Consider the following 21,491-nt stretch of genomic DNA (forward strand, 5'->3'; position numbering starts at 1 on the left):
TTCTATCGAAATTTTGATAAAGTTTGCAAAATTAAAAAAAATCAAAGCTGACAAAAGAACGCTAACAGCAGCAAGAAAATTGCGCTTCTCAATGTTGATTTCAATTAAAAAACTTTAAAAGTTCCACCTTATGGTAATTTTTCTAAATATTCGGCTTACGATAACTTGTAATCCTATCATTTTAGGAATCATTAATATTGTGAGAAATTTTGGCTAAACTCGAAAACATTCTTAAACAACATTGAGCCTACTGCTTAACATTTTGCAAAAATTAATTAATTTATGTAAGTTTTTAATGAGACGAATCAGCCTTTGTTTAGGTCTCACAACTATATATTTTTTAAACTTTGTTTCTTGGGTTATTATGACACGCAACGGTTGGTAAATAATCTCATAGGTGAGATTTTGGGCATCTAGATATATAGGGTTATTGGCCGATTTGGACTATGCTGAGCTTGGCAGTTAAAAGTCATAACAGAGTCCATTGTGACACCACAGTAGCGACAAACCAAGGCCTCTGGTGGAAATCAAATCCGCGATTCCCTCATTGGCAATACGAGCATGCAACCAACTCGGTTACCGGGGAGCCAATAGGAACTTAGTTTTTTAATAAAAGTTAAAAAAATACTCTAAAAAGTATCAAAAAAACAAAAACTAAAATAATGATGCATGTGTTACTACCACCATACTCTCTTCGGTATATTACTAATATATGTAACACCTACAGACTTCGTGTCTTGGGAAACCTTTGGTTTGGAACATTTCTTTCATTGACATCATTCACTATAAGTGATGAAATACGAAATTTACCAAAATTTAAGATACTTGTTTTTATGCATATATTATTGGCGGTACTTATGTGAATTTTATTGTAATTACAGATTTCATTTCTTTGGAGACTCATGGTTAAATTTGATGTGGGATATTTCTTCTTTTGACACTATGCCCCTTAAGTAGAATATTGTAGGAGATTTTGGTTAAATTAGCTAAAATATGCTAAAATAACACTTTAAGGCGTCAGCAAATAATTTTTGTATGAAATTTGCAAATTTATATTTTAACTTCATTAAAAAGTTTTATATGTACATGTATAGCCTATTTGAAAACTTCTAGTGAAATTTGATGGAGAATATTTCATCCTTTGAGACTTTTTCTAAAAAATGAAGTTTCATGTTCTAAATAATATGACAGAAATTCAAGCAAAAAAAGTTGAATACAATTTTGTGTTTTTTGCCGAAATTGTTAACGAGGTTTTCACGATATGTAATAGTAACTTATAGTCGAATTTGGTAAGAAAAAATTTTCACATCATCCTCCTAAAATGAAGTTTTATTGGCGTTTGGCATCAATTTTCAAAAAGTATTATTTTATTCCTAAAATGTACTTTACCATTTTGGTGATAGCTGGCGTTCAGGTTAAGTTTGGGGTTTAGATGCAAATAGAGGCCTATAGTATCATTTTATGGCGAAATTTTTTGTAGAATATTTTGACCAGCCAAAAGTTAATTTAAAATGAGTTGTAATGCTTTTTCAAAAACGGGACCAAAAAGACCACTAAGTGAGTCGATTGAGGGTTAAAATGTTTTACAAAAGTATTTGTCGCAGCTTTGTCTGTAATATTGCCAACAAGTAAAAGCGTGCTAAGTTCGGCCGGGCCGAATCTTATATACCCTCCACCATGGATCGCATTTGTCGAGTTCTTTTCCCGGCATCACTTCTTAGGCAAAAAAGGATATAAGAAAAGAGTTGCCCTGCTATTAAAACGATATCAAGATATGGTCCGGTTCGGACCACAATTAAATTATATGTTGGAGACCTGTGTAAAATTTCAGTCAATTCGTATAAGAATTGCGCCCATTGGGGCTCACGAAGTAAAATAGAGAGAACGATTTATATGGGATCTGTATCGGGCTATAGACCGATTCAGACCATAATAAACACGTTTGTTGATGGTCATGAGAGGATCCGTCGTACAAAATTTCAGGCATATCGGATAATAACTGCAACCTCTAGGAGTCAAGAAGTCAAGACCCAAGATCGGTTTATATGGCAGCTATATAAGGTTATGGACTGATTTAAACCATACTTGGCACAGTTGTTGGATATCATAATAAAACACGTCGTGCAAAATTTCATCCCAATCGGATAAGAATTGCGCACTCTAGAGGCTCAAGAAGTCAAGACCCAAGATCGGTTTATATGGCAGCTATATCAGGTTATGAACCGATTTGAACCATACTTAGCACAGTTGTTGGATATCATAACAAAACACGTCGTGCGAAATTCCATTTCAATCGGATAAGAATTGCGCCCTCTAGAGGCTCAAGAAGTCAAGACCCAAGATCGGTTTATATGGCAGCTATATCAGGTTATGGACCGATTTGAACCATACTTGGCACAATTGTTGGATATCATAAAAAAACACGCCGTACAAAATTTCATTCGAATCGGATAAGAATTGCGCACTCTAGAGGCTCAAGAAGTCAAGACCCAAGATCGGTTTATATGGCAGCTATATCAAAACATGAACCGATATGGCCCATTTACAATACCAACCGACCTACACTAATAAGAAGTATTTGTGCAAAATTTCAAGCGGCTAGCTTTACTCCTTCGGAAGTTAGCGTGCTTTCGACAGACAGACGGACGGACGGACGGACAGACGGACGGACATGGCTAGATCGACATAAAATGTCACGACGATCAAGAATATATATACTTTATGGGGTCTCAGACGAATATTTCGAGTAGTTACAAACAGAATGACGAAATTAGTATACCCCCCATCTTATGGTGGAGGGTATAAAAATTTTAAAGTTACTGAAATTAACGATAGTATCGATAGTTATCGATTTTTTTTTTTAAATATCGAATGTTGCGAATATAAATAGTTTGCCAGCTCTTGTGTGTGGCCTGATGCCATGATGATACAATCACCTGGTACATCCGGTAGGTTTCCACCAGATTCTCGGTCCCAAGGATGTGGAACAATGAAGAGGGTCTACCCATACAAATTGTGAGCTGCGAGTATAGAGGGGACATCTTTTCGCTCCGCTATCTACACTGCCTGGGGCGCAATGATCGACTTGGTAAGAAAGATGGACATCCCCCAGCTCAAAAAGGAGACGGTCCTCATCAAGGAATGGGCAGCAACGGGCGCGACGGACGACATTTTAAGATTCTTAGGCAAGCAAAACCAAGGTTTGGTCGCGGAGAAATGGGAGGTCTTCCACAGAGAAGGTAAGGAGTAAGGAACTCTCCTTGTGGTTGACATTGGATGGATATTATCGCAAAAGTTAATTTTTTTGCAAAAGTAACCTGCGTGATGTTACCAACGATAATTCACAAAATAGAAGTAATACAGGGTGACTCTAACGCAAAAAAATCAGCATGTACGGAAATTATCAATGATTTTTAGCTACTGTCGCCAGAATATTAAGCTGTGAATAAACTAATTCCATTCCGGAGGACGTATGTGGACTTCGTTCATAAAAGTGGGAATACCAAATTAAAGGGGAGATCAACACTTTTAATTTGGTATACCACACTTAACCCAGAACTGTTTTTCGTAAAAAACTTCCAGATTTTTGTTTTGAAGCTGGATGTCTGGACACAAATTCAATCTAGAAGCCATTAATGAACTTCCTTAAAAAAAGTGCTGCCCTCCAGTTTCTTAACAGAAATCTGGAAGGATTATTCTACGAAAAACAGTTCTGGGGTAAGTGTAGTATAAAAAATTAAAGGTATTGATCTCTCCTTTAATTCGGTATACGCACTTTTTTGAACGAAGTCCTTTTATGGCTTCCACACTGGATCTAGTGTCCTGACCTCCAGTTTCAAAATAGAAATCTGGAAGGATTGTGGTACGAAAAATTGATATCCCCTTCAATTTGGCATGTCGACTTTGTTGAACGAAGGCATTTACGTTCTACAGAATGGAATTAGTTTATTCACAGCTTAATATTCTGGCGACGGTAGCTAAAAACGGTTGATAATTTCTGTACATGTTGATTTTTTTGCGTAAGAGTCAATACAGGTTGACTCTTACTGCCATCTTGCGAGTTATCGTTGGTGGTTATCGTTGGTAACTTCACGCAGGTGTAAAACTAAACAAAAATAAGCAATCAGACGCTGAATGTATCCTTTAAGATACACTGGGCCTATAGAGGGCGCAATTTACCTCCGATTAGACTAACATTTTGTACAATGATTTCTCTCATGACTTCTAACTGACTTTATAAGCCTTTGTTTTATTTGGTCTGTGCATTATAAATCGATCTCCTGTTTTTTACTTCTCATTTTCAGTTGGTATATAGGTGATGGGAAATTAACGATAGTATCGATATTTATTATTAAAACTATCGAAAATATCGAATGTTGCGATTATCGATAGTTTGTCAGCTCTAGTGCAGTGATGGAAAACTCAATCAGCCTAAAGACGATGTGTCCATCACACACTCCTAAGTACCATTTACTGAAGGACCAATGATTGAGGTCATTCACCGGCGCGAAACAGCTACACACGCTCTGATAGAGAAAATCAGCAAGGGCAAGATTCATATTGCCTTAATTCAAGAGCCGTGGACGATTCGAAACAAAGGGCGAAGCTCTGACAGAATTCTTGACTACGAACGACCTAATTACACTTATACACCTTAATTTGGTAATACCGCTACCATTGTTAAAAGGATGAGGTAGGAAGTTTTAGATGTGACAATATGTCCGAAAAATCTGATCGTTGAAGGATTGGAGGAGCTCCGTGAAGTAGGATTGAAATGGGGCTTGGATCCGAGGACGGCCCATTGGCTCCACAGGAGCGTGTTAAGACCAATACTTACTTACGCCTCAGTAGTTTGATGGACGGCGATGGAGTGAAAATGCAACGTAAAGATAATACAACAGGTTCAGAGAATTTGTTGATGAGGACTACATCTACTAGGGCACTAGAGACTATTCTAGACATTTGACCCATAGACATACAGTTTAGTATTAGGCAGCCACCGCGGCTATGAGACTTAAGACGATGAAAGAATAAATAGAGGATAGGACACGTCATATCATCGCGGTATAATCGAGGCGATGATAGGAAACTGTACGTAGGATGACGAAGATCCTATGGGGTGATCCGGATCGTGAAAAGACGAGTCTATTTATGAAAGGAAGTAAGAAGGAGATCAGTATAGCTTTCGGTATCATAGCGGGACACACGAGCTCACTTGTGCAATATCGGTGCGGCAAGTGATAGCATGTGGGAAAGATGATGAGGCGTTGGAGCATTTCCTATGTCATTATCTGGCTTTGGCAGCTAACAGATACCGGCAATTAGGTAGGAACATAATACCAGACATGAACCAACTTAGGGGCGTGGTATGGAAAACAATTAAGGATTTTGTAAGTAGCACAGAATTCCCAAACTTCAATGATAGTTTAATATATTCTTAATTTTGCACCTTATTATTAAATCTATAAATCTTTAAATGAAGGTCAAAATATCCTTCGAAGGCTCAAAATTTGCTTTCTGACTGGTGTGCTCCACAAATAGCGTCTTGCAAATAAGAGCGTCATTAAATGTTGAAATTTAAAATTAAAGTTCATTATTTGGATTTTTCAAAAATACAAATTTAAGAGTCATCTGCGAAGTAAACTTAGCAACAGTCAGCGATCGAAATTCGAATCGCAAGGTTATGTCTGTTGGTATAAATCGACTTAAAATTTTGATGATTCGCTTCTTTGGCTGACGTTCATTACCAAAATCCTTAGATCAAGGACAAAATTCTGAAGTTAGAATAAACTTTTGTATTAGTGTGGAATTTGGATGTAATAAAAGAGCACAGCAGACAAACCGAGAATGGATACCGATTGATCCATATATATGGGACCTATCGCCCATTTAGAATCCCAATCGGCCTAAACAAAAAAAATATTCGTGAAAATTTTGGAGTAAATAGCTTTATTCATTCGTAAAATAGCGTACTTCTGCAGACGGGCGGACATCGCAAAATCGTCTTTTAAGATTATGGTTGCATTCTATACTGGATAGATTGGTTGGATGACTGGAGTATCACGACATTTTGCTGTTAACTGAATATACATATACATACATACTACATACGGGTATGTTTTTAAAAATGCTTTTGAGAACCCTTATATTATTAAAGATCTAGGTACATAATTTGTGTTGCTGATAAAGCACCACAAAAGCTAAGAAAACTTGCTGTGCCAACCACTGCTGTAGTAGTCCCAGATACAGATACGATTGTCCCCATGCATATTGACAATATGAACTGAGCGAGGAAGACCATGCTGCTAACAATTGCTACATCTGTACCTAAGCCTCGAACACCAGATCCCAATTTTGCCGCTCCATCTGTATCCAGTTCGAACTGTTAAAAAAATGTGCATACATAAAATAATTAAAAAAAACAAACAAATGAGTTCTTTATTACTTACTGTCCCCATGGAATGGTAGTGCGCAATCAGGAGATAAGGCATTGTAAAAAGGGTAGAATACATAACACCTGCTGCCCAACTAAATAAAATTACGCTGGTTTTAGCCCTTGTTATTGCCATTAACATCATTCCGCAGCAGTAGAATAGTAGACCGCCTACATAAACGTTTTTAGCTCTGAAAAAATTAAAAAAATATATATTTTTGAATTATTCCAAGTCATTGTTTCTTATATAACTTCTTAAAATGCAGTAGTTAATGGTGGGTATAAATTAATTTAGTTCCAGATACGGGTTGACATTGAGTTTTAGTATTGACCTTATAAAAAATGAAGTTTACGAAACAAATAACAAAAAGACATCAACATGATCTGTTGATTTTTTCCGTTTCATTTTGTTATTGGCATATACATTGGACGAACGTGAATTTTATGTACCAATCTAGCAGGCCCGTTGCGCTTCGCTACACCCTAAAATGACTGAGAAAATATATAATGCAAGTTGCAATTACACGTCATGTGCTTCACATATGTGCTGTCACATGCAGAAAAAAGTGGTTCATTAAAATAATTAAAAAAACTTATTCGAGTTAATTTGGAATTTGGCAAGTAATTTTATTAAACCAAAATTCTATTCAACAAGTAAAATATTCCTTTGCTAGACAATGCTTTTATTAAGTCATGATAAAAGTTTCGTTGTTTTCAGTTCAACGATCCGTAAAATCAATTTTCTTTAAGCTGAATACAAATTTGTAAAAAAATATTTCATAAAGTTTTCTAAATTTGAATAGTTTTGAGCAACTTGAAAAAGCACAAGTTTTGACTTGAATTTTTTTTTTAAATGTAGTTGTTTTGTAAGATTTTTTAACTAAACTGAGCGAAACCACAAACTTTCTAGGAATACCAAGATTTGCTTAATTCAATTAAAAATTTCTTAATTAAATTGCCATATTCAATTGAAATTTTTATATCCCCCACCATAGGATGGGGGTATACTAATTTCGTCATTCTGTTTGTAACACCCCGAAATATTCGTCTTAGACCCCATAAAGTATATATATTCATGATCCTCATGACATTTTATGTCGATCTAGCCATGTCCGCCCGTCCGTTCGTCTGTCTAGCCGCTGAAATTTTGCACAAATACTTCTTATTAGTGTAGGTCGGTTGGGATTGTAAGTGGGCCATATCGGTCCATGTTTTGATATAGCTGCCATATAAACCAATCTTGGATCTTGCCTTCTTGAGCCCCTACAGGGCGCTATTTTTACCCGATTTGGCTGAAATTTTGAACGACGTGTTTTGTCATGACTTCCATGAACTGTGCCAATTATGATTTAAATCGGTCCATAACCTGATATAGCTGCCATATAAACCGATCTTGAATTTTGACTTCTTGAGCCACTAGTAGACGCAATTCTTATCCGATTTGGTTGAAATTTTGCATGAGTTGTTATGATTTCCAACAACTGTGCCAAGAACGGGTGAAATCGATGCATAACCTGATATAGCTGTCATATAAACCAATCTGGGGTCTTGACTTTTTGAGCCTTTAGAGGGCGCAAATCCTATACGATTTCGCCAAATTTTGAACGAAGTATTTCGTTATGACTTATTATTATTATTATTATTTATTAATAGATTGATTAAGAAATACAAAATAATACATGCATGTATATAATATTGATTCTTAAGCATACAATCTATATATGGCTTAGCACATATGCTGCTTGCCATGTTAAAATATTTAATCATTTATATAATTTTCAAACATCAAAACAGTTTATTATTAATTTTCTATATTTGATACAGCTTTCTAAATAAGAGTACAGAGAGGTAAGATTCGTGCCATTTAGTATGTTTAATGTTTCATTTTCTTCGAGACTTATTTTGTTAAAATAAAGTTTCCTAAATTCTTTCAAAATAGGACATTTTCCAATAAAATGTAAAGTATTTTCAGGTTCATCTGTGTTACAGATAGAACATATGCCAGTAGTGTTACTTCGAAATGCCCTGGAATTCAGATCAAGCAATCCACCTCTGGCTTTAATGATCAAGCTGGTAGCACGAGCAGAAAGATTCTCTGTCAGTGTTGGGATCATATTATAATCAAGATATGGGTAGAGATCGTGAAACTGAGAATTTCTGGCTGCCGATTCAAAACTATATCGTTCCTTTACATTCAAGGCATCAATTATTTCCCTCCAATAGGCGCATAAGGGCAATCTATTGTTGGCGGGCAGATAGTTCAAATCCTGACATAATTCCGACCACACTTTTGCCCAGGAAATATTTAGTTTAAGGATTTCCTCTGCTAGAATTCGAGGAAGTCTACTAACTTCTAGTTGAAGTACCCTCTTGATGTAAAGAAAATGAGTTTTAAGGGTGGAGGAGTATAAGGAGTATAGTCCGGATTCTAGATACAACATATAATTAGGTGTGTTGTCAGGTAAGTAAAACATCTTTTTAATGAAAAAACGAAACAACTTTTCAACATCATCATATTTTTCGTAACCCCATACTTGAGCAGCATAACACATGATAGACTTTGAACAAGAGTCAAATATTTTTAATTTATTATCGTGAGAGATTCTTGGGTTATTTATATATTTCGACCACGTGGAGTTAATAGCAATTTTCGATGCCGATAATTTGTTCTTTAAATGGTCTTTGAAAGACAAATTGTACGCGATTTCCACACCGAGATAAGTATATCTGTTAACTATTTCTATATCTTCATCGTTGTAGCGGAAACGAAGACCGGACGATATCCTAGTACTCTTTCTAAAAACCATAACTTTCGACTTAGTAAGGTTTACTTTTAAGCTCCATGTACTGCAATATTCCTGCAAAGTGTCAATCATAATCTGTAAATCTTTAGGTGTATCAGACAAGATCACAATATCGTCGGCATAGAGTAGTATCTTCACGTGTGTGTTCGCGATATTTATTCCTCCAGTTAGAGCATCGGGTAAGTCATTTAAATATAGTGAAAAAAGAACTGGGCTAAGAATACATCCCTGTTTCACTCCCGACTCTACAGGAAAATATTCCGAGTATGTATTTCCATCCCATACTCTGCTTTTAGTATTCTTGTACAGTAATGTCACTATCGATACAATTTTCGTTGAAAGTCCTAAAGATGAGAGTTTGTAGAACAGACTGTTTCTTGGGATAAGATCAAAAGCCGCGGAAAAATCAACAAAAAAGGCATAAGTGGTCTTACCTTTAGCCTGGTTCAACTTCACAATGCTAACTAAATTGAAAATGTTGTCAATCGTAGAATAATCCTTTCTGAAGCCAGCCTGAAATTCATTCAAAATACTATTCATTGACAACCAATTCGTTATCCTATTCAAAAGAATAGAGTTGAAAATTTTACAAACCGAGTCAATAAGCGATAAGCCTCTGTAGTTGCTTGGTACGTTTACATCCCCTTTTTTGTGTAATGGAATCAGAATGGATTCAGTGAATGTGATTGGTATGTCTCCCTTAAGGAAGATTTGATTGAAAACGTATAACAGTTTTTGAAGGAAACATCTGGGAGCATGTCTGTAGAACTCATAAGGGATACCATCCTGCCCTGGGGACTTATTCGGTTTCAACTTCCTTATAACATTATATAATTCATAATATTCAATAGGGGAATCTAAGAACGGGTCTACGAAAAACGGCATGCACCAACTAATTTCCTGGGATTGACCAGACTTATCCAAAAGCGAGCTGAAATATCGTTTGAACTCATTTGCATCAATGTTTCCTTTCATGCTGTTCGAACTGGTACTTAATGATTTAGATAGTTCCCACCATTCCTTGCTACACTTTACTTCGTCTAACCTCATCAAGTTGTTGTTAAAATATTCCAACTTCTTTTCACTACACAGCCTTCGAAAACTTTTCCTTGATGAGTAATAGAGCCTCCTATTGTTCTCCGTATTCATTCTTTTGTACAATTTTAGCCTTCTGTACATAACAGACCGTGCACGGAAGCAAGACCAATCAAACCATCTTTGCCTAGGTTCAAAAAATTTTCTATTCCTCCTGTGGATATGAGCCTGTCTAATTGCCCGAGAAATGCTCTCGACCATAACATCAACAGGTAAACTATTTATTTGACCTAGATCAAGTAGCATGGAATTAAGTTTTCGTACATACTGTGCTTTATATATTCCTTTCCAATAAAGACGGTGTTGAATGTTGTTATCGCCTCCACTGCCCATTAGCCTAGGAATTCTGATTTGAAGGCACAAAGGCATGTGGTCAGAATATGGTTTAGGGGGAATCACAAGTTTCTCGACATAATGAATGAAAGTAGTGGAACAGATACAGTAATCAATAACAGAGTTACCCATTACACCGCAGAAACTGTATTCTCCCTCAACGTCGCCATCTATCCTACCATTTAATATAATACCGCCAATGTTCTCAACAATGTTCAATAGTTGTTTCCCACGAGAGTTTGTAGTTATATCTTTGGACTTTCTAACGGAATTAATATGAGAAATACCACGAATCATGTTGTTGTCTAAAATCTGGACGTTGCCAATTCTGGCATTCATATCTCCCATTAGGCAAAAGTTTGTTGGGCCAAGATCCAATAAAAAGGAGTCAAATTTTTCAGCCTCATGCTTCCAGCTAGTACAGTTTATGTAGATGGGAATTAAATAGACTGTGTTACCGCAAATATTTAAAGATAGAAATGGATAAGAGTATGACGTTATAAAGTTAGCTTTGAGTGAGATTTTTAACTCTTTTTTGAATCCATAGAGGCCTCCTCCACTTGCTCTACCAAATCTATTCATTTTAATTGCGTCCACCCAGTGTAGGTAGTAGTTTTTGAGGTATGACGAAAAGTTTGATCGTTTATTTGCAGTTACATGTGTTTCAAATAAAAGGAAAACATCAAAATTATTTAAAAAAGTTACAAAATTACCAGAATTGAGACAACTTTGTAGATTTGAAACATTATAAGATAGTATATGGCACGAATCAAACTGCTATTGTGTGAAAGAACCTGAGCTTACATTACTTGAATTAACTGGTTTTTGACAGTGAACTTCAAAAGAACAATTTCGTTATGACTTTCAACAACTGTGCAAAGTATGATTCAAATCGGTCCATAACCTGATATAGTGAAACTATTTTGAACGGATATTTATTCAAATTGAACTATTTGCCACTAATTACCTGATGGGTAAAACTTACTAAAAATTTGATTTTTTTCTTTGTTTTAATATATGTAACTTTAACCAAATTAGATTAAAATTTGCCAAACTTTTTTTATTATATTATTGTATAATAAGTGTTTTACTTTATTTTATGCGCCCTATTTTTCTGAGTGGAGGGAAATTTTTACCTTTTTAAATGAAACACTGTAAAATGCCGTACAAATTAACAATTGTTGGTTTTATTGAATAAAACTTAAATGATGAGTTGAAGTACATGATTTGATACACTCAAAAAAAGGTGACTCAATGGTTGAGTTAGGTAAGTTTAGGTAAGAGTGGCAGTCCATTGCAGACTTACTTAGACAATTTAAAGTCTATTGTGATACCAAGGCTTCTGGCGGGAATCGAACCCACGACCCCTGCACTGGTAATCCAAGCACGCTACCGACTCGGCTACCGGGGCGCCCCACGTGAGTTAAAATAAACTTCTTTCGAATAAACTTAAACATAGCGCTTAAGACACTTTTATTCGTTTTTAGTTAATGTAGATTTAAAATATAATTACATCAAATGAACTTCGTTATGGTTCAACGTTTTATAAATTAAACTAAATTATGCTTTACTCAGTGCATATGGTGAACAATCGTGAAAGATATTTTTAACTGAAATCAACACAATTCACTTATTCTGTTGATGAAATAAAATATCCAAAATAATAAGTGTGTGGTAATACATCTGAACAACATTTAGGCAACATTTCGGCTTCTATTCCGTTCAGATTAAACCAATGCGCATGAAGTGATTCATTTAGTTGTTGATGTATTATTTATGCTCATATTAATCCTTTGTTTAATTTTATCAATATATTTTAAATTTACACGTTACGAATATAAATTTCGTATATATTAACTATTAAAATAAAAACATACACACATTTAGTTTTCAATGGCTTTGGAAAATTTTCCACGACCTTTCTTGGAAAATGCGTACATCACACTGAGCGTTATGCATCACGGGAATGGTTTGCAGCTGTTACCTGTGTGTGTGTTGCTGACGCCTTTTTGTCGGCGGCACATGCGAATGATGCATAACTGCACAGCCCAGGCGAATAGAGGAAAATGTAAAACGCGAATTTTCCTTTTTAAATAAAAATTTGTGTCAGTAATAAAGCTTTAAAGGCTTCTAAGGCATTTTATGTAGAGTTTCTAAAGTGGATCTATTTATTCTATACAAAGTGAAGTCACAAATCAAACGTTCTTGTATTATGATATTCATGTGATTAATGTATGACTGACAACAACGTGTTTAAAAAGCACCTTTGTAATTGCATTAAAGCTATGTTTGGTATTATAGGTTATAGGTTTATAAGAAGCATTGAACTCAACATAACAATATGTTTATATTGGGTAAATAAAAACGTTGTTTGCTATAGAATTATTTAACTTGTTGAGAAGAAACTTGGTTAAGTAAAATGACTTGCCAAACCCACGTTAGTGAACTATTTGCCAGTAATTACAGATGTGTAAAACTAACTAAAAATTTGCATTTTTTTCTTTTTCTGTTATGAAAAATTGAATATCCTCAATCGAGAGACATTTATACCGGTGATTTCAACGGTTTATTCTGCAAAAAAATATTCCAAAGCAACCTCGCAATGGACTAAAATTGCTGGTGATATGATCGGTAATTTATGTTAATAGGGGTAATTATACCCCAAACTTCTTGCAGGGATGAGTATCGCTTTTACAAACAGCTCAAAACTGGTTCTCGTTTCACGTTTCCTCTTGGTCTGTAAGTAATGGAAGTGATTGTTGACTAACGTAAAAACAAAAGGAAAACGAAGATAATGAAATTTACACTGTTAAACAGCTAAAAATGTTTGCAAAAATGATTACAATAAAACATAAAAAAATAATAGCTTCGCTGCAATTTCTATGTCAAAAATTATTAAAGCAATTAACAACTTGTTTGAAAAGTTGTTATAAGTAAGTCAATACCATGTTTAATCGGTCAAATTTACGTCTATATTTATTCTGTGTACCCTTGTTCTAATTTTAAGTGTAATATTCGTACTCTACTCCTATAGACCTTTTACTTGAGCTCTTTTGTTTACACAGCGCTCTTTTGTTTTGTTTATTCTAGCTGGAGATCATATTCAATGCTTTTTATTCAGAGAATGGCACAGCAAAGAACTTATTAAAGTTCGGCAAGTGTGTGTTGTTGACAAAACACTTTGACTGGCATGGTAGATCATTATTTCTGATACGCCATGTTTCTTCATCCACACCTTTAACCAATTGATTATGGTGCTCTACATACCCAGCGACTATTGAGTCAATAGTCGTTGGGTATGTATTCAATTTGACAAAAGGTGTTGAAGAAGATACAAGGCGTATCAGAAATTACGAACCACTATGCCAGTCGAAGTGTTTCGACAACAGCAAGTTCTTTGCTATGCTATTGCACAGTGTTGCCAAATCCAAAAATCTTGGATACACGAAACTTCACAAAGTCAATGTGTAGCAATTATGCACAATTTCGGGACCCTACTGGGTTCAGAGGCTTATCCATGGGTCTTGAAAGTTGGTCACCTCCAGTATGTCAAATTTTGTATTGCTTCCCAAACAGTCAGTTATGGACCGATCGGATTGATTCTTTTTTTAAAGATTCAACCGAAAGCTCTTAAAAGTTTAAACATTGGACTTACAACGATTTTTTTTTTTAAATTTTTTTCAAGAACCGTCGGTATTTCTGAAATTTTGAAACTATTTGTAAACCGTTTGAGGGGTTATAAAAATCTACGAGTATTGAAAAAAAATTGTGCAATTTGTTACTTTCTGTTAAAAGTTATTTGCTTCAGAATCTAAAATTTCCGAAAACCTCAACATTTTGATTTTTTTTGCTAAAAATGTAACAGTTGAGTAGAGCGGACGTGATTTCATTTCGCTTCTCGAAGAAAAAAACCCGTATCTCGGAATAAGTACATATTACGAAAAAGTTTAAAGCCTTTCAGGAGTAGGATCAAAAGGTCCAAAGACCCTGCAGTGGTGGCATCAGACCGTAGCATATTGTCCTCCCCTCCTATAGATGTGGGTGCCTTGGCACCTGTAGTCGAGAGTATTGCTTCAAGCGCACAACCAGTCGTCAGACTAACAAATGAGGAAGAGATCGATAAGCCGGAGGGATGCACAGTTCGTCCCCAGCCTTTTAGTGAAGGTGGTGTTTCCAAGCAAACCGTGAAAGCGGACATGGAACCATTACCGGCTTTCTCAAGTTTCGGATAGACAAAGATCCTTATATTAAAACATCAGGTAGTGCAGTGACGGAAAATACAATGCAACCTAAAGAAAAGGGAGCGGACGATGAGACCATAACCTATTCCCAAGAAGCTCATTTACTCACGAATTGGAAGACGATAGAAGATAGGCAAAAATCCTAATATTGGAACATCAGATAGTGAAGGGACGGAAGACTCAATGCAACCTAACGAACACAGACCCGATGGTGGTACCATTACCGACTTTCTCAAGATTTGGATACGCAAAGAACCTTTTACTGAAACAGCAGGCAGTGCAGTGACTAGAAAGTCAATGCAGCTTAAAGAACGGAACGGACGGTGAGACCATCACCCACTCTCAAGAATCCCAGTTAATGGAGGATCACTGATTGAGGTCATCTAGATAAACCTCCAACGGAGCGAGACAGCTACACACGCTCTGATGGAGAAAATGAGCAAGGGCAAGATTCATATTGCCTTCATTCAGGAGCCATTGGCGATCTGGAACAAAGTTTCTGGACTGAACCGAGGCCCTGCGTTATTTTTCATATAAATTTAAATGATATATTTTCCCCAGAGTTGTTGACGTCGGATGCAACAGTGAGATAGGGAGCATACCTGACAGGTGGAACATACCTGCCATCACTTTATCTGCCTTTTGACTCTTCGACACCGCCACCCACTTCGGAGCTGCAACGGTTGGTGAGGAAAGCAAAACAGACAGGAAAAAAAAGGTACTAATAGGGTGCGATGCGAACTCTCACCACATTTCGTATGGTAGTACTAACATTAATAAGCGCGGCCAAACCTCGGCAGAGTTCTTGAATACTAACGACATGATAATAATGTTAGTACTGGGATGTGTACTACACACGGCTCAAGGAAAACAAAAAGATTACCAGAGCGGCAAATCGTGCCTCCTGGAAGCTTTTCTGCGAACAGGTCGATAGCTTTAATATCGCCGCCAAGATGAAAAACTTTCTCTCAAAAACCCATGTACTGAAACGTAGACGACGTGGGACTGAGAGCGGAGACAACGGAGGACATGTTGAAGCTTTTGATGAAAACGCATTTTCCACGGGATACGAAGGGTCTCACGGAGATACTGGAATCTTTAAATAATGAGGATGATTGAAGGGTTATCATAACGGAATTTATGGTGAAGGAATCCTTGAAGAGCTTCAAACCATTTAAGTCACCAGGACCTGATGAAATATTTCCGGCGTTACTACAAACGGAGGTCGACTAACTGGCGCCTCATCTGGCAACTATTTTCACAGCGTGCCTAGGACTTCCATATACTCCGCAAGTCTGGCAGGAGACCAGGGTGGTATTTATATCCAAGCCTGGAAAGACAAGTTATGTGACATCAAAGACCTACAGACCTTTAAGCCTTACTTACTTTTTACTGGAAATCATCGAACTTATTGTAGACCGGGTGGAGAAGTGGATAAACCATCCGCTAAGCAACAGGTGGATAAATTGTGGGTAACCTATTACGGATGCTGACTGAGTGGGATTTGCTATGCAGCCGATGGGATCTGCTATGCAGATGATGTTATAATACATCTTAGGGGTAAGGATCCGAACCAGTTATGCAGAAGGGTGGAAAGGGTCTTGCTTATGGCATTTGACTGTGCTAGACCCAGGGGTCTCAATGATAACCCAGAGAAGACTGAAATATGCCCTTTCACGGGGAAGACGAATGCGGACCAATTTAACGCACCACGTTCTCTCAATAAAACGGTCTCGATGTTTGACAAGGTCAAATACTTAAGAGTGATCTTGGGTAGGAAACTTATTGGGAAGTGTCTCACTCAGGAGCGTACTGAGATGGCTCACAGATGATGGGAATTATGTAGACAGGCCATAGGCTCGAAACAGGGCCTGAATCCAAGGATAGTTCACTGGGTCTACAGGAGCGTGATTAGACCAATACTTACATTCACCTCAGTAGTTTGGTTGACTGCTATGGAGAAAAAGTGCAACATGAGAACAATGGATTGAGATACCTGAGACGACACTTGAGGAACTCTAGTATTTCCATCTGGATGATCATGTGATACGGATGGATCAAAGCTGGAGGTCAGAGTGGGCCTGGGGGTCTACATTCAGAACGAAGGACTGAGATCTGTTTTAGACTGCCTGACCATAATACCGTCCTGCAGGCGGAGATGCGGGCGATCACGGAATGCATAAGCTGGTGTCGTGCTAAGCGAGGTCGTGGAGTGTAAACTTCTTTATGGACAGTAAAATTGCCGTAAGGGCAATACCGGGACGGTAAGATCACGAACAGTCTTGCAGTGTAAGAAGGAGATTAACGCCTTCTCTGAGGATGGCACAATCCGCATCGTTTGGGTGGCGGGCCATAACGGAGCAAGGGCGAATGAAAGGGCAAACGATTGGCAATGAACTTGGTTAACCCGAAGCCTTTTGGGTCGACGCAGTCCGAGTTAAGGCCGTGGGCGACTGTGGAACAGCGAAACAGTCGATAGGACGGCGAAAATCCTATGCGATCGTGGGAGGACGAGGCTATCACTGAAAGGAAGTAAGGAGGAGGTCAGTATAGCTTTTGGTATCATAACGGAACAAATGGGACTACGAGAATAGGTGCGGCAAGTGATAGAATGTGTAGGGCATGTGGGGAAGATGATGAGACGTTAGAGCATTTCTTATGCCATTGCCCGGCTCACGCGGCTAAAAGACACCGGTACTTAGGTGGGGACATAACACCAGACATAAACCAACTTAGCGGAGTGGTATGGATTAATTAAGGATTTTTGTAGGTAGCACGGAGTTCCTAATATAAAACTTTCTTTTTCAAGGTTACTTTTTAATTTTTAGAGCGCACAACAAACCGATTACTGGCTTAGGGTATGTCCATAGTGGCATGGGGCGGATTAATATCCGCACCCTCTTTTCAACCTAATCTTACCTAATATTTATCTGGTACAATAAATAAAAAAATGTTACACAAAAAGAGACATGCCAATCCTAAAAACATTAAGGGAAAGAACTTACCATCAGGGACAAAGATAGCTTGAAAAACGCACAAGACAAGCAAGAGGGAAATATGATTAGCCAAACAAAATTAAATCATAATAAAAATATCTCTTTTAATGTAGAAAAGTGAGCGAAAATATCCCTTAGACATGTTGGACAGAAATCGGTACGAAGATTGTTCCGAAATTGTTCAGACGTGTCGGACATCCGACATTTGGTTTGCTGGATAGATACACACATACTCACTCATTTTTTGGCAATAATTTAATATCTACTTTGCTGAGATCCTATTACGAGTACAAAATATTAAATTAGGGTTATTGTATTCATTTGACACCATGAAAAAACTCATAACAAAAAATGTTGACTGTTTTTTAAGGGAGTATATCTTTTACAAGCTGCTATTAAAAATGTTACAAAAGTGCATTTACACATTTAGAGGACCGTATATTCCTTTTTTCACTCCGCGCCAACTAAAAATTGTTTATATTAAACTAGTTCTTACAACGTGATAGAATTCATACTGACAAGCCTATACAATTAATAGTTGTTGTTGTTGTAGCAGTGTGTTGTACACTGAGGCGGTAGCCCTTGCCGATGAAGGAATCCATCGAGTCAATCCGGTACGTACAACTAGTAACAAGCTTCAGTAAAAATTTGAAGCTTATTACAAATTTGTACATCAGATTCGTAGGTAACTCTCAAGGAACTTTAATTTTATACCCATTTTGTGAAGCCCCGTAGACACCTTGGACCAAAATCTTATAACAGATGTGTACTCAACTTCCAAACAGCTTTCATTTGATACCCATATTGTCCCAACCGGTAAATATGTCCTGTCCGTCCGCCTCCCCTTCGGATATCAAAAAATGTAGTTCCATATTTTCGCCGGGAGCTCTACCATCTGTGAAAATTCCATGAAAATCGGTTGAGCCGTTTTTGAGTCTATACGGAACAGACAAACAAACGAGGCGCAACAATTTCATTTTTATATAATAGAAGACTGTAACCAAATCTAGTAAGAATTTAAGCCTCTTGGGGCTCAAGATGTCAAAAAGGTATTCGGTTTATATGGGGACTATGCCTATGTAGTATTGGACTTATCGAGACATTATCCAGTGTAGGTATTAGAGGGCATAGTGTACTTTGTATACTAAATTTCAGCCAATCGGATAAAAGTTAAGGCTTATAAGAGAGAAGCGCCCCGGAAGCTGAGTTGATATCGAGTTCGGATCACCAATGCGGGGTTGTAGGTTGGACTCTGACCAGAATCTTTGATTTGTTATATAACAATGGCCAAAAATTGAGGTAGTGAATCTGATTTAAGACTGCCATTATAACTTAAATTGTCCTAACACTACATGAATAAAAATAACCTGCGCGAAATTTCAAGCGGATAGTTTAATTCGTTCGAACGGATGGATAAGTGAAATTGACCAAGGGCATATTTTAGGATCTTATAAACAAAATGATTCGATTAGAATACCTAATACGAGTAAAGTGGTGGTTGGTTTACGAACCAAGTTTCACTTTACCAATTGTTGTTTTTATCGCTACTACGCCTTTTGTTGTAATAATTTGGGCTCGCTTGATGCTTCTCTTTCTAAATTAAAATTTGATTACAACATGCATTCAACCATCGATTTGATAAGCTCTGCAAACTAAATGCAAAGAAAATCTTTCATTTTGAAAATTATTTAACTGGGACATAGGGTATAATAATCATTTTGCAAGAGGAGTGGGAGTTCCCGGGATTGAATAATATATCCCGATTTCTTGGGAAGCGAATAAAACTGGGAAAAGTGTGCGGCAGCTGCTGCGGCTATGAGACTAAAGGCAATGGGAGAATGGATAGAGGATACGATCAGATCGCACCATCGTGATATAATCGAGGCGACGATAGGAAACCTGGTACACGCAGAAAAATGGTGAGCATAAAATAAAGTAAAAAATTTGATTAAAATTAGTTAGCCCATTTTAATCTAATTTGGTTCGGCGCGATTTTAGTAAGTTTTACATGTTTGCAATAAGTTGCAAATATTGGGTTGCCCAAAAAGTAATTGTCGGTAATATAGTAGTAATATAGTCGGCGGTGACAAATTTTTTCAACGGCTTGTGACTCTGTAATTGCATTCTTTCTTCTGTCAGTTATCAGCTGTTACTTTTAGCTTGCTTTAGAAAAAGAGTGCGCGAAATTTTGTTTACATTTGTTTGTTTGGCGTCAATTTTAATATGGGTGCCACGTGTATTGAAAGAAATTCATTTAACAAACCGAATCAACGCTTGTGATATGCGCCTTAAACGCAATGAATTCGATCCGTTTTTAAAACGAATCATAACTGGAGATGAAAAATGGATTGTTTACAACCACGTTAGTCGAAACGATCATGGTCCAAGCATGGTGAACCAGCTCAAACCACTTCAAAGGCTGATATCCACCAAAAGAGGTTATGCTGTCTGTTTGGTGGGATTGGAAGGGTGTGGTATATTTTGAGCTGCTGCCAAGGAACCAAACGAATTGAATACAGCCATCAAGGAGAAGCGACCAGAATTGGTCAATCGTAAAGGTGTCATATTCCACCAGGACAACGCTAGACCGCACACATCTTTGGTCACTCGCCAAAAACTGAGTGAGCTTGGCTGGGAACTTTTGATGCATCCACCATATAGCCCTGACCTTGCACCATCAGACTACCATTTATTTCGATCTTTGCAGAACTCCTTAAATGGTAAAACTTTCGGCAATGATGAGGCTATAAAATCGCACTTGGTTCAGTTTTTTGCAGATAAAGGCCAGAAGTTCTATGAGCGTGGAATACTAAATTTGCCAGGAAGATGGCAAAAGGTTATCGAACAAAACGGCAATTATATATTTGATTAAAGTTCATTCTTAGTTTTAATAAAAATGCATTTACTTTCTTTTTAAAAATCCGCAATTACTTTTTAGGCAACCCAATATATGGGAGCTATATTTAAATCTGAACCTATTTCGACCAAACTTTATGGATATTGTGGAAGTCGTCGCGGAAAGCGTTGCACAAAATTTTGGGAATATTGGTAATGCGCTTGCAGTGGCTCTAGCATATATATATATATATATATATATATATATATATAAATATATATATATATATATAAATATATATATATATATATATATATATATATATATATATATATATAAATATATATATATATATATATATATATATATATATATATATATATATATATATATATATATATATATATATATATATATATATATATATATATGAAAGCTATATCTAAATCTAAACCAATTTTTATGAAATGCACCAGTAATGTCTAGAGAAAATCCTTCCTGCCAAATTTCGACCGAATCGGCTGGCAAATGACTATTTTATTGCATTATTACTGCAAATTGGACGAACATATATATGGGAGCTATATCTAAATCTGAACCTATTTTTTTCAATTTCAAAAGGCTTCGTCTCTAGGCCGAAAAAAATGCCTGTACCAATTTGAGATCAAAGAGAGACCAAAGACGATCAGATGAAAACTGCGACCTGTAGTTTGTACACAAATTAACATGGACAGACGGACATAGCTAAATCGA

The 21,491-nt window shown here is 36.8% G+C and overlaps 1 protein-coding gene and 1 long non-coding RNA gene across 2 annotated transcripts in view; one reads left to right on the plus strand and one right to left on the minus strand.

The window, feature by feature from the left end:
• On the plus strand, positions 1–1,085 carry LOC106091544 (uncharacterized). Its single transcript, XR_001222015.2, has 3 exons — positions 1–133; positions 186–284; positions 882–1,085. It is a non-coding gene; the product is annotated as an uncharacterized LOC106091544 (long non-coding RNA).
• Positions 1,086–5,932: 4,847 nt separating this feature from the next.
• LOC106091543 (proton-associated sugar transporter A) overlaps positions 5,933–21,491 on the minus strand; it is a 103,499-nt gene continuing 87,940 nt past the window's right edge. Inside the window, exons 7-8 of the mRNA XM_059363490.1 lie at positions 6,450–6,624; positions 5,933–6,382 (exon numbers count right to left, since the gene is read on the minus strand). Coding sequence (XP_059219473.1) covers positions 6,152–6,382; positions 6,450–6,624 — 406 coding nt within the window. The 3' untranslated portion in view covers positions 5,933–6,151. The remainder of the gene's footprint in view (positions 6,383–6,449; positions 6,625–21,491) is intronic.

Source organism: Stomoxys calcitrans, chromosome 2, assembly GCF_963082655.1.
Source record: "Stomoxys calcitrans chromosome 2, idStoCalc2.1, whole genome shotgun sequence".
Lineage (NCBI taxonomy): Eukaryota > Metazoa > Arthropoda > Insecta > Diptera > Muscidae > Stomoxys > Stomoxys calcitrans.